The 13,607-nt window shown below is 38.9% G+C and overlaps 1 protein-coding gene across 4 annotated transcripts in view; it reads right to left on the bottom strand.

Moving 5' to 3' along the window:
* MTM1 (myotubularin 1) overlaps positions 1 to 13,450 on the bottom strand; it is a 37,654-nt gene extending 24,204 nt beyond the window's left edge. For 2 of the 4 annotated variants that reach the window (XM_018070744.2, XM_029959093.1), the window contains exons 1-6: positions 13,013 to 13,449; positions 11,554 to 11,707; positions 3,863 to 3,931; positions 2,919 to 2,991; positions 1,516 to 1,610; positions 734 to 844 (exon numbers count right to left, since the gene is read on the bottom strand). In XM_018070744.2, the coding sequence (XP_017926233.1) occupies positions 734 to 844; positions 1,516 to 1,610; positions 2,919 to 2,991; positions 3,863 to 3,922 (339 nt within the window). In that variant the 5' untranslated portion in view covers positions 3,923 to 3,931; positions 11,554 to 11,707; positions 13,013 to 13,449. Of the gene's footprint in view, positions 1 to 733; positions 845 to 1,515; positions 1,611 to 2,918; positions 2,992 to 3,862; positions 3,932 to 5,988; positions 6,183 to 11,553; positions 11,708 to 13,012 lie in introns of all 4 variants that reach the window. The other 2 variants (XM_029959091.1, XM_029959092.1) reach the window with 2 other exon arrangements.
* Positions 13,451 to 13,607: the final 157 nt, after the last annotated feature.

Raw genomic sequence — 13,607 nt, 5'->3', positions numbered from 1 at the left:
GCAGTACCACACTCTGTGTGGTGCAAACGCCACTTGGGCATGAAGCCATCAGAAAGGGCCGTATCTGATTCATTAAAAAGCCTCCCAAGCTATTGAATGTTTGTAGGATGGGAATTATGCTATGTTTTCAAAATGAAAATTTGTCAATATTCTGTGTAGAATACATCTCTGGTTATTTTGTCACCACTAGTGTCAAAAATAAGCTCTCTGCACATTAACTGCTAAGAATCAAATGTGCAAACACACTCGATTAATGAGTCCAATAAAGGACCCTGAATTAACCACTGGGAACTCCCCTATGACCATATTTTTTTATGGCAACAATTTTTTGTGAAACTAACAAAATAGAAATGGTTGTTAGACAAACTTCTCGCTGGCTTTACAGCTTACAAAGGCCCTATTTGAGGTGTTTTTCAGAGATAACAGAATTATTTTAAAAATTCCTAGAACAAAGGAAATAATGAAGCAATGCAGGAACAGTGTCCTAAAGCAAGACTAGTGTGCAAAAGCTCTTGTCAATTAGTGGTTCAAAAAGCAAGACCAAACCTCCTTGCATGCAGAGAGGACAGTTACACAGCCCTTTATACAAAAGGTATTTCCCTGTCCAGTTCCAAAAAGCTCTTTTTAAATTCAGCTGTAAGGAACATGTACTTTTTCCTTCCTATAAATAGGTAGGCAATTAGAAAAGGAACCTCTAGATTTCGTTTCCTATTTAATTACTGGAAAGTCTTACTTTACAGGTTATATCTAATCCATAAGAGTTTTCTCCCCTGCTGGAAGCTCCTCCCATTTTTTCAATCCTTGAAATTACGCCCAATGGAACGTTCAATACCACAACTGGATCCTGCAAGGAAAGTTTTGAGTAAGGAAAAGATTAATCTGAAAAGAAGACTCAAGCAAAATGTTCTTATGCATTCCAGAATAGAAAGCAGATATGAAATTCATACAGGAAGCAAAAGCATGTTTCTGCCTCTGAGTCTTCCCTCCCAACATATTATGAAGTCTGTACTGTCACCCTACAGCCTTGAGCACCATCCAATTTAACATGCAACAGAAATATTTCATGCCTAATACAGGATACAGAGAAAATAGGTGGCAACATCCTAAAAGATGCCTTCTGTTATATTCTATTGATTGCCCTATATAGGGAACAGCTATGAAGAAAGGTCCAACAGGCAAAACATAAAGGTATCAGTTCAGTGTGACTAAACCAATTTTACCAGGTAAAAATTACCCTTTTACAACACATTTAACATTCAAGAACTTCTGTTTTTATACAGATTTCTCAGTGGCACAAAGGCAATTACTGTTTAGCCATTACACATTTAAGATGTGGTTACCACAAACATTATGGACCATTTCAAGCAAAAAGCCTCCCATGCAATTCCACAAGCGTATGTGTGCCAAAACTAAAACAAATTAACTGGCCACAAAATAAATCAAAGGCAGTGGGGGTGAACGGAAGGGACTTCAAGCCAACCCATCCCATGGAAGTAATTGTGGCATATTACTCACATTTTCCACACTTCTTAGGTACAGCCTGTAGTTTGTGATGTACACTCTTCCTTTAACCGGGCCATTAAATGGACACATATAAATAACATCCTTGTCTGTAAGAAATGCAGCACTTCTTAAAGATTGTGAGAAGACAAAATGAGACCTAAAGACAGCATCAGTTAAGTAGCAGTAAAATAAAAAGAGAGCTGTACTCATAAGAGCCACTCAGAGATGAATGAATTTAAAAAGTAATAAATTTGAGTTTTATCCACTAGAATTATTAAAAAAATATGAACGACTCATATAGTAAACTTGTCCAAATTAAGTGCACAGATTTCAGTAGCCTTCCCTGCTTACATCTGTGTTCTCTTTCTCAGCAGTACATGGGAGAGGGTGGGACACAAAACAGTGAGTCCTGCTATTACTGTACCACTCTATTCACTATCCCAGAAGAAATACACTGTTGATGCCATTACATCTTTCTGTAAACAATTCTGCTTTCAAGTAGTAGTTCAAATTGTGAGGTGTTTAGGGAATTCAGCATGCTGAAGAGAAACATTACGTTTCAATTTGAGGAATCAAATCCACTCATTTCTTTAGCCCAAGCTACTTATCTGTCTTCCACAACAAGCACCCTCCTTCCAGTGTCATGCCCTGAAGCACAGACAGTTTTTATAAGGATCATATCATACATCCATCTTAGTCCCACACCCTCTCCCTCATGCCTTCCTCATTAAAAACAAAACTGCTTCCTCTGAATCACCACTTTGCTTTCACCTCAGCCAATCTTGTTTACAAACCTACCTAACGAATCCTCGTCGGGGGGAGGAGAAGCTCCACAAATAAAAGACAGACCTCAACAAAAAGTCCACTTCAGGAAGATCCTCCATCAAGTAAGAAAACTGAACAAAATACTTTAATCTCCCTTATGCTACAACATCACTGTATGTACAGGCCAACAAGGGCAGAGTAGCCCTGTTCCTGTCCTATTGTGTCAAGGACACACAAGACAGTACTTAGGGAAGTCACAGTTTGGGCTCAGGTTCCACACTACTGTACAAGGTATCACTACATGGTGGGTGGCATGTGGAATTCTGACTTTGGAAAGCTTGGAGGAGCTCTCATCACTAGATATGCACAACTCAGTCTGTAAATACAGTTATGACACAACTTGGCTTGCAATTTCCTTCTATCAGAGGATCTGCTATGGGTGGAAATCAAGATGTTAAAGGTTGAAAAAGTCATTTGTGATATGTGATAAAAAGTCCCTCTCACAATTACTTGGAAAAATTCAGGACATTTCAGCATGACTTACTTTGGCCCCCAGCCCAAAGCAGGCCAAACTACAAAACAATCCAGTAAGATACATGTATTTGCCAGAGTGCTGAACACACGGCATCAGGCAGCTCTAGAGCTTATACCTGTAACTCTGGTCTCTCCTGGTAGACGAGGTATTTCTTCATTTTGCTCCCAGTTAGTTCCATCTTTTAGAGTCTAGAGAAGAGAGGCACAACAGCACACCATATTTTATTTACAATTTCTTCAGGTTTCAGATTAAAAAAAATCCTTAAAAGTAATTCCTGCATGGGAAAGAACAGGTTTTGCCACAGTAGGAACTGACAGACTGAACCAAAACAGGAACATACCACTATCTTATACTGCAGCTATTAAACATTTAAAGGTTGAACGGATCTGAAACATAAGCATGTTTTAGTCTTTCTCCTAAAAGAACAGTCAATTATATTTGCATTAAATTGGAATTAAATTTCTATACTGTAAGTTCTCTGCAGATTTTGTGCATTTAATTTTCTAAGTAGACCAGACTTGGAAGACCAAATCAACTGAAATTACTAAAGCAATGTACTCACAACTATCACACACAATCTACTCTTTTGTGACTTTCCCACGTTCAGTAGGTTCTGTTTTCTTGCACCCAGGTTACATTTTCTTCAGCTGCACAGCATCAAAAAGCAGAGGGGGATGACATTTAGATTGTCTTAATGTATTTTTCACTGCAGATGAACATTTTAAAACTGAGCCAAACAAACATAACAAGGTTTAACTTTGCAATTGCAATACAGAATCTTTCTAGGGCAAAAAGGGCCAAAAAGTTTCGAGGATAAAAGTACATTAGAACTGATTTGAAGGAGGCTCTCATTAGCTGTGACAGCAAATACTTCACCCACCCGTTCCAAAAGATATTTAAATCAACTCAGTTAACTGCATTAGAATTTTAGCAATAAAAATAAGTAGATACATTCAAGAGTTCATATATATACTCATTTTTCTAACCAAATATGCAAGACAACGATCTCTCAGAACTCTGATGTAAAAAAAATAAAAATATGAAGAAAGTTACACTCACCCTTTTACCTGAACTCTCCAAGGAGTTTGAATTATATTTAGGTGTTGACGATGAGGCCATACCAGGTATCTGACAAGTAAGCACAAATTGGAGACTTAAACTTCCTCCTGGACTACATACTATTTACAGGAGAAATTTTTAGATTTTGGAGGTCTACAGGTAGACATCAAGAACTTACAAGAATGTTTTGCAAGTTACTGGTAATTAAAAACACTACACAATGCCTCATAATTGAGGGTCACTCTTTAAAAGCATCTAAATCTAACAAATTCATTACTAGCTTTGCAATTGGTTCTTATTATAAGAAATATTCTGACTCAAGCTCTAGACTGGAATTCAGTTGTTGGAATACTATTATTAGTTCAGTCAACAGACATTAGAGTACTTGTTTCAAGTGACTGGAAACACATATTATGAAATGCAACCTACCTGGAGTATTATTGCACAGCTCTTGAAGTCACAAGCATGTCCATACACTTAAGTGTTTCAAGTTTAAAAAACAACAACAACAAAAAAACCCCAGCAGGAGTTCCACAGTACTTCTCCACTTAAAAACAATCCCCCATTTCCTAACTGGAGCTTCAGTTAGCACACCAGAAGAGGGAGTGTCCAGCCTTCTGGTCTGAACAACTTTCACATACTTGAAGGAAAAGGATTTTATTTATTTTTTAAATGGTATTAATAAAAGACAGAATCTCACGACACAGGATGAACACCTTAATTTCCCAACAGTGCACAAGGGGTCTCCAGAAGTAACACTGGGAATACACTCATACTTCCCTTTCACTCGTCACACATCCTTCATCAACTGATCTGACATCCCACAGCAATCTTGAAGGGGTTCTGTTTGTTTGGGAGGGGGAAAGGCACTACAGACTACACAATCTTTGTTCCTATTCCATAAATGTAACATTGTAGTCTTAAATAAGCACTTTTTCTCCCCTCTCAACACCAGAAAGTTTGCCCAGATCTCTCTGCACCTTGACAAGTCAGCCCATGCTCCTGTGTAGCAGTGGGCTGACAGTGACACTGCAACAGTCCTACACAAGTGACAGTGACAGACCTGACTGCAAGAGGCAAAGTGCTTTGACAGTACTATAACAGCACAGGAATGTGTCTGTGCAGGATTAAAGTGGGAAACCACAACCTGAAGTTCTACAGGTTTGCTGCCCAAGCCTTCCATATCTCATAAAGAACACAGGAAACTTGACGCTGTGTTTAGACTTGTAATATTCAGTGATACAGCTTATCAGTAAAAAAATCAGATCCCTCCACAAAAAAATATTTAACAAAGGAACACACATTTAGTTTAAAAAATGAAGAAAAACACTTTTGAATGCCACAGAGCCTGTGTGTCCCTTCTGGGTCTCCAGCTATCTCAGTTTTCTCCAAACACTGAAACAGTGGTCCCGAACTAATGTTAGTGCAATGTGAACAGTTTAAATGAAAAGCTATTAGAAATCAAAATTAAATCACTGCCCTTTCAATCTGCCCTTTACAGAAATACTACTGCAACACTGGAGTCTAATGTTTCAACAATAAAATTTAAAGGAAAGATACTTTCACAGTTTTTCCTTCCTTGCAGTATCTTAAATACCACAAAACTTAAGGTAGATTTAACTTTTGCTATATTACTATGCTAACTTATGAACATCCAATATTTGTTCAGATGACTTCCCCTAATTGATAGAAATTAAAGGTTCTATAAAGGTAAAAGGCATATACTTACTTAGAATCCTGTTTTAAAAATTTTTCCACATGAAGTGGTTTTTATTTGTATTTTAAGTGAGAAGTGCCAGGTGAGACAGACAGAGGCACAGCAGCACAGCAGTTTTTCTATGTCAGCAGAGACTAAGTGGTTTTAACTGGAGCTCACATAAATTTAAATTAAGGTTGCACTAACCACGAGAGACAAGAGTGCACAAACAAGCCCTAGAAAAGTGACTTTTAGAAGGTGTGACAACCCTGAATAGATCTGCACAGCAAAATGGAAATTCTGACTGCAGCAGGTACTGGCACACCCGAGCTGGCTGTTCATTTTGCAACTACAGCTACTCCCCCAGCGAAGCCACGGGAAGGACCTCAGCAGAGGTCACACAAGCCCACCCAGGCTCCTGGACACTCACCTCGGAGCCAAAGCACTGCCGAAGCTCTGCAGAACAAAAGCTCGTCTGGACGTTCCTTATCCCTTCCAATCGCGAGTTACTCCTGCTGCTCACACAGGGAACAGCACCAAGTGTTTCAAAAGCCTTTCCGTTTCCTCCTTTGCTTTCTGTATTATTTCCTCCCCCTACTGCACACTCACTGAGCTTTGGCTGAACTGTAGAATTAAATGAGGTGAGTTGAGATTCGGAAATAATCCAGAACACTGATTACAATTTACACTGAGATGTAGAAAATTTGAAAGAAACAGGCACAGACCCTTTCAGGTTCTCAGAAAAATTTCTCTTTGAGGAACCTGACATCACAGAGGTCAGAGCTCCCCTCCATGCTGCCATCCCACCAGGCCACTTCAAGCAAACAAGGTGTGTGTAGCTCTTGCAGCAATTTGTGTTTCTGTGTATGCAAGTTTACTTTGAGTAAAATTGCCCCAACTCTTCAAGAGACTCATTTCTTTCAACATACTTTACAGTGAGAATGAATTCACTATCTGACTTCAATTTCTATAGAACACTTCATTATAGAACTACAACCAACTACTCTGTTTCATTTTCAACACTTTAATGATGCAAATTTGAGTTATTCAGAGCTAATCAAGTTGAATAAATATGTAATGAAGATAAGGTATTATCTGTCAGGGTATTTTTTAAATCCAAACATTTTCACTAAAATTAATGCAGGTTATTTCATCAGTATGTAAGTGGAAGGATTCTTCTAATGCTGCAAAAATTTTACTTTGAAATCCAATCACACCTAAAACCCCCAAATACTAATAAGCAGATTTATAACCACCCACATTTCCAGAAGTAAACTATGGCCAAGTAACACTAACTCCTCCTTTTGCACCATAAGGCAAAAGTCAGGCAGAGAAAACAGGGTGCAAGGAGGTTGTAGTCTCCGTCCTCTGAGGTTTCTAAGACACTGCTGAATAGAGCTTTGACCAACTGGGTCTGATCCTCCTTTGAGCAAGGGCTTGAACAAGGCCTCCTGAAGTCCCTTTCAACCTGGATTACATTATGCTTGTGTGACCTTCAGACAACAGACAAGACTAAGTTCTCATCAAAAGCACCCATCAAACAAGGACAAACCCTTAAGGAAGTGGACTCCTCTATGTCAAGAGAAAATAAGTTTCCAGAAAGATGTAAAATGAACATGAAATATTTCCCTTTATAATATTATTTCTTTTTCTGTCAAATTGTAGAAGCAGCTTCTGGCAGCCTCTCAAAGTAATATTGCCATGAACAACTTAAAAAACATAGTCCACCATAGCCTTAAAATAGCTACAACTTTCTCATTATCACAGAGCAGCAGCAGTCCTTCCACACAAGGAAAAAAATCTTGCAAGTAGTTTTCCACTGCAAACACGTTTTATTTCCCAATATCACCCATATGTACTTCTACACTTGCACAGAAATTGAAAACCATATAAAGCTCACGCTTGTCAGCAGCTGAACAGAAGTACAATTACTCTGCAAATTTAAAACAAATCAGACAACTTTGTTTACGAGATTCTGCAGTTACAAACAGTTGAACATTCTTCCCTGAATCTAGAATAGCAAGGAGACAAAGCAATTTTACTGGATTTAACTTGAACTAATAAACAGAGCTTTGTTAAAATTACCAGAACTTAATATAGTAACACTATCGAGAAACGTGGGCTCCAATGATCTTACAATAACAATTAAACTGCTTGGGATCTCTGTGTTCATTAAAGATGATATTTATACTTGTGCTTCCTAGGATTCATGGGAATGGAGGCACAATGTTTGAAAGGGTAGGCACTGAGGGCCAGATTTTAAGAAGACAATTCTTTGGATCCTACTTGCTTTTTGTGAATAAATGCCAACAGACACAAGCATACGTTCACGCAAAAAACCTAAATAAGCTTTAAAACACACAAACAAGCTTTTGAAGGTTGAGACATTTGAAACAACCAGCTCCTTTAAGGTTCTTCACTGCCAACAGGTTAGAGAATGTGTGCAGTGCAACCTGGAAAGACCACCAAGACTCTTATTACGACATGTTACGATTGACAACAATCTGGTGAAACCAGTTCTCATTGTTTATGACCTAAGAATAAATTAAAGCTCATTTGACATTTTGCTCAGCCTTTTAAGGCTTCATCTTCACACCAGAGTCACAGGAAAAAAATTTTAACTATTGCCTGAGCCATGTTTCTATCAACCTAAAATCTTTACATGTATAAAGTAGTTTGCAACCGAACAACATAATCTGCATCTGCCAAAGGATTACTACCACAAACATCTGCACTCAAGTAAACTGCATCAAGTAAATTGTGAGCACCCCTTTCCAGATATTTAATATTTTACCTTCCATCACTGGATTAAAACTTCAAAGAAAATCACTTTCAAATTCGTACCTATATCAATCATTTGGAGCAACAGCAATTTTGACAACGCTCAATGAAAAATGGAAGTTTTTCACACTGTATAGTCTATAATGTTCAGTATGTTAATGTGGAAAGATTGAGGAAATTAAATTGCAAAATACCATACATTGAAGACATTTACAGAATATACTGAGAGGTAAATATGATGCAGAAACATTCGTGATTCATATTATTATAGTTGAAATTTTTGTGTGTTTATATATTTATAAAATATACAGGCATCTAGATAAGCATAAGAATTATTTGCTTTTATAAGAGTCAGATTTATGCAAAAAAACGAACAACAAAAAGTTCAACAGAACATCTTCTAGAATCATTTAGATTTCTGTCACAGATTCATAACCACAGCACACAAAGTTCTCACAATCCTGCTCCAGGTAATGGTTTGTGCAAGAATGAATAAAGTCTGTGCATCTCCCAGGCCTCTCCTAAATAGTTACAAAACTTACTATGTCCTTTCATTTGCTGTCACAGTAATTCAGAAAATAAATGAAGCACTTTCAAAAATTACAACTGGACAATTATATGACACCCAAAAGCGATCAGTGCATGGGGTTAATCAATGAAGATCTCCAAGGCATCTGCCAATCTAGACAGAAATGAAGTTATTTTCACAGCTAGACCAAATAAGCAATTATTTCAATTAGAAGAAAAATAGTATTACACTAGTAATACTGTGCATGAGTACAGGGATACAAAACCAAGTCTCAATAAAAAACTACAGCTATGAAGGCAGTTTTCCAGACATCAGCTGTCCCTAACCAAACAGCACCAATCAACCAAAATAAAACACAGAGAGACCAAAGTGCCACAACCAACTAACCAAGTCCATAGATATAAATACATCTCTTTCGAGCTCATTTAACCAGTTATATTTTAGCACAGAAGAACTATACTCAGAAACAAAAATAAGGCAACAGAAGTACACTGGGCTTCCTGTCCCTAAGAAAGATGCACTCCAGAATCCCTCATGTAGCCAATTCTCTACTAGACTGTGAAGAGCAGCTGTACAACTGAACAGGGACTGCTGAATTTGTTTGTGAAGAGCCAGAAACGCTCCATCTCCCAGAAAAAGCATTCTCTTGTTCCCTAATGTGCCCTGCATTTGACAGGGCAAGTCATTGTCCCCAAAGGATTCAACACTAACAAATGCAAACAAACAACAGTTCACAACAGCCAAGTGACTGTTAATTCACCAAACAAATTAGAAGTGCACCAGTTGCCTGCCCACTCCTATTTCACAGGCTCACTATACCAGGGAGTTCTGAAGATATTAGCAGGAAGTCCTCACACTAACAAAAAGCAGTATCCTAACAATGGAATTCTACAAATGGCACCAAGCAGCAACAGCTTGGCAGAAAGTTTGGCCCAAAAAAAAATCTCAGTACCACCAGATCCTCATGCACTTCTGTGTACACCTTCCTTAAGAAAAATTCTTGTAGCTTGTACGTTGGAGCCAGGTATTGAATAAATAATAGCTGGAGGGAGTAAAAAAAGTCCTCAGCTCTGCCTTGATTGATATTTCTCCTGCCTCCATTTGAAGGTTTTTGTTTTACTCTCTTAACTTCTCATGGAATTTAACTCCCACCCTATTTTCAAAGTAAATCACAACTTCCAACAAGACCTACCATAAAGGTTTGTAATGTTACTTTTTTCTAATTATCAACCCAACTGCTTCCTCCTTTCAAATTATCTTGAAAATATAGCTTAGGGTGATATCCCTAGCTTTTATCCTGGCAAGCTTTCTTGTAAGAGAGTTAAAAGTCCTCTCACAAAGACAGATGATACAGTAAGACACATGGCATCATGGACACTAAATAACTTATCTGCTGATGGACTCTGATCCGTTAGATAATTTTCACGCTTTATATCACCATTACAAAGAAAAGCAGCACCTGTTTCAGTGGTAATACATATAATTATTTGCTAAGGCCTGTTTTCCAGCAATTTTTGGAGGTCTATTTCTTGCAATTTATGGTAACAATTATTTCTGTCCACTTGTACTCACCTATTGCTAATCTTGTATTTGTTTTATGTGTATTACCTTTCTCTTGCCACGATTCTTTTTTCCCAGACTGCTTCTTAATATTCAATCTGGTAGCTGAGTTCTTAAATGAAAGTTCAGTCTTGTGAGTGGATCAAAGAAAGCAGTGGTTTTCTCTCTTACAGTTAAACCTACCTAGATTAGGTGCCATGACAGAAATAAGTGGGTTTTTTAAGGAACCATTTGTCAGATTACCTCTAGAATCAACATTACATCTGTAGGAAACCTCTGCCTGAAGGCTGATCTGTGGCTTTCTAAACCCACCCAGTCTATTTTCACTGCTCTGCATCCCCTGCAGGGAATGCATACCTCCCACATTGTCAGAAGCTGATGCAGTTGACAGGAAAGCCTATGGGATAGCAAACACAGCTTCCAAGTTTTCTATTAAGAAAGCTTTCAGTTGTTCTCTGCTCATTCTTCTTGAAAGATATCCCCTTAGGCCACTGTAGTTCTACTGCTAAAGATTTAACTGATGATTCCGCAAGAGAAATGGAAATTGTATCTGTTACACAGATACTAACAGTACTAGAATGACACTAACAGTTCAAATTGCATCCCCTTCTCAGACCCTTCTCCAACTTTCCTTTGAGAACATATACAACCAATGCATCAGACTCATCCTCTGTCATCTGCTGTTTACTTCCTTCTTCCACTACATGAATACACATAATGCCACAGAGAAAGTACCATTCTGAGCTGGTCTGTGCTTAAAAGAGTAGACTAAATAGACTGTGACCCTATAGACTATGATGAAGTCACCCACAAACCACTGTTTGCTTCCATGCCTAAGAAAGGGGAGACTGGGACTACCCTGATGAAGTCATTCATGGGGCAGCACCACACTTCTGGGTGTGCTCTCTTTCAACCAACAGGCAGAGAGAGTTTGATACTTCCCACACCTGCCTGTGTATGTTACACATTGAGGGGTCCAGTCTCATCCCAGTTTCTGGCACACAGCCTTTCCACTCACTACATGCAACAACACAGCCAAGATGTTGCACATTAATTAGATTTTGTTGAAAAACACACACCTCATCTTATACAAAGGTGTAATGCAGTCTACTTAAAGACACTTACCTTTTTGTTCTTTTGCTCAGAAGCCTCCAGATTTAATAAGTCATTTCAGTTGTATAAAATATAGATACACCTGCTTCAGTGAGATGGGAGGAAAACAGTGTGGTCATTCCTTCAACTTTCCAACAACTTTTGACTTTTGTGCTGTAGCTGGCCCCTGACAGGAAGGGAACAGGTAGGAAAACATTGTTAACACTGCCAGAAAATTTCAATTGATACTACTTTTATAAAACTTCAGAAAGGAAGCAAAACCCCAGAACAGTTCTATTAAAACATTCTGGAGAAAGGAAACAAACAGTACTAGTTCTTTTTATGTTTTACCTTGTGTCAGGAGGCTTGGCATCAAGTAATTGGAATTGAGAACATTTTCTTCTAAACCTATAAGATCTGGTTTTGAAATGTTTTAAAATCAGTCTTATGCAGACCTTTAACCATGCTTATGTTCCCCATACATATTTGGACATCTTGCTGCACACAGTCAAGCATTTCCTCTCTCAAGCCTTCCCAAAGAACACTGCTATTTGTTTCTTTTCCCAAATACATTCAGGAATGATTCTCATATGAAAGTTGCTATGTAACTTGGTCAAGGCAGAAGGAAGAGACCACGAAACAAAGCTTATTTCTAACCAGTTCAAGGTCTTAGAGAAACTAGTATGTTGTCTCCTTTAAAAGAACACATACAACATTTACAGTTTTAGAGATTTACAGTTACATCTCATTAAATCAGTCTCGCACTTTAAATTAAGTACTGTTAGTTAACACTGTAACTCTACCTACAGGAATACATTAGCACCTGAGTTTGCTCAGCCTCAATGATGCTATAAGTCTCTCTCTTCAGCAAGTGCATCTTTTTCAAGTTTCCTTCTGACCAATCACAGAACGATAAATAAAAGTGCAAAAAGGGAAAATTCTGCGTTTTATTGAAAACAGCTCTGTAACATCTCCTGTGACATCTGCCACACAATGAAGTCACATGCAGTGCCAGAAGTTCCTGTGTTAAGGCTCATTACCAGCTTTGTTAATAACTCTACAGCCTAACTTTTTTTAACCACCTAAACCACAAATTAACGTTAAAAAGAAAACTACAGCAGGAAGGAGTTTCTGGCTTTCTGTCACACTATTCCTGTACCGTGACATACCTTGTCCTTCAAATCTGGCTAATGATAAACAAATGTATGCCCACTAGCAAGCAGTGAGCACAACACTGCCCAGAACAGGTGCTGTGCCATAGAGCCAAGGTATTCTTTAAATATGCACAGTTTTGCTTAATGTCTATTGTGACAAGTCAATATATAGGGTAACTTCAAAACATTTAACATCTACACATATTTAATACTGAATTTACTGCTTTCTATAGTACCAATAAAAATGGAGGTTTCTGTGCAATGTCCTTATTTATGCTCTTAATAAACGTACATCTGAAAAAATACAGATAAACTAAACCAAACAAACCAGAACTCACCAACTACACAAAACAGAAAACATGCTTTTTGACTGCCACAGCACAAAACCCAGCAAGCAGAAACAGCCTGTCGTGTTCAAGAGTAATTTCTTGCTTTAAATCAACTAAAAAGTTTGCTCTGCGACGGAAGGTTTCAGCTTTTCAGCCGTGAACACCGAAAGAAGTCACATGCCTCGAACGAAATTTAAACCAGTCAGAAATGAACGCTACAGAGGCTTGAAGGTCTGAAAGAGAACCAAGAGCACTCGGGGTATTTTCACGTCGCTGGGGAGGACTTCTTTTAGCAGGAAAGGCAGAAATCTTGCTCCCGGACTGATGCTGCACGTCGGGGCGTGAGGCAGGAGAGGCCGGAGCTGAGCGGCCCCGAACAGCCCGGGCAGCCGAGCCCGGCCAGCCGCCGGGCCCACGGGCACCGACCGGGGCTCTCACCGGCACTCCCCGGCTCCACACCAACCCTCACTGGGCTCTCATGGGTCCCACCGACACTCACCGGCTCCACACCAACCCTCACAGAGCTCTCACAGGTCCCACACCGACACTCACCGGCTCCACACCAACCCTCACTGCACTCTCGCGCGTCCCACACCGACACTCA

This window comes from Manacus vitellinus, unplaced genomic scaffold (assembly GCF_001715985.3).
Source record: "Manacus vitellinus isolate BGI_N305 unplaced genomic scaffold, ASM171598v3 scaffold_19_pilon, whole genome shotgun sequence".
Lineage (NCBI taxonomy): Eukaryota > Metazoa > Chordata > Aves > Passeriformes > Pipridae > Manacus > Manacus vitellinus.
This window is presented reverse-complemented; position numbering and strand designations above follow the sequence as displayed.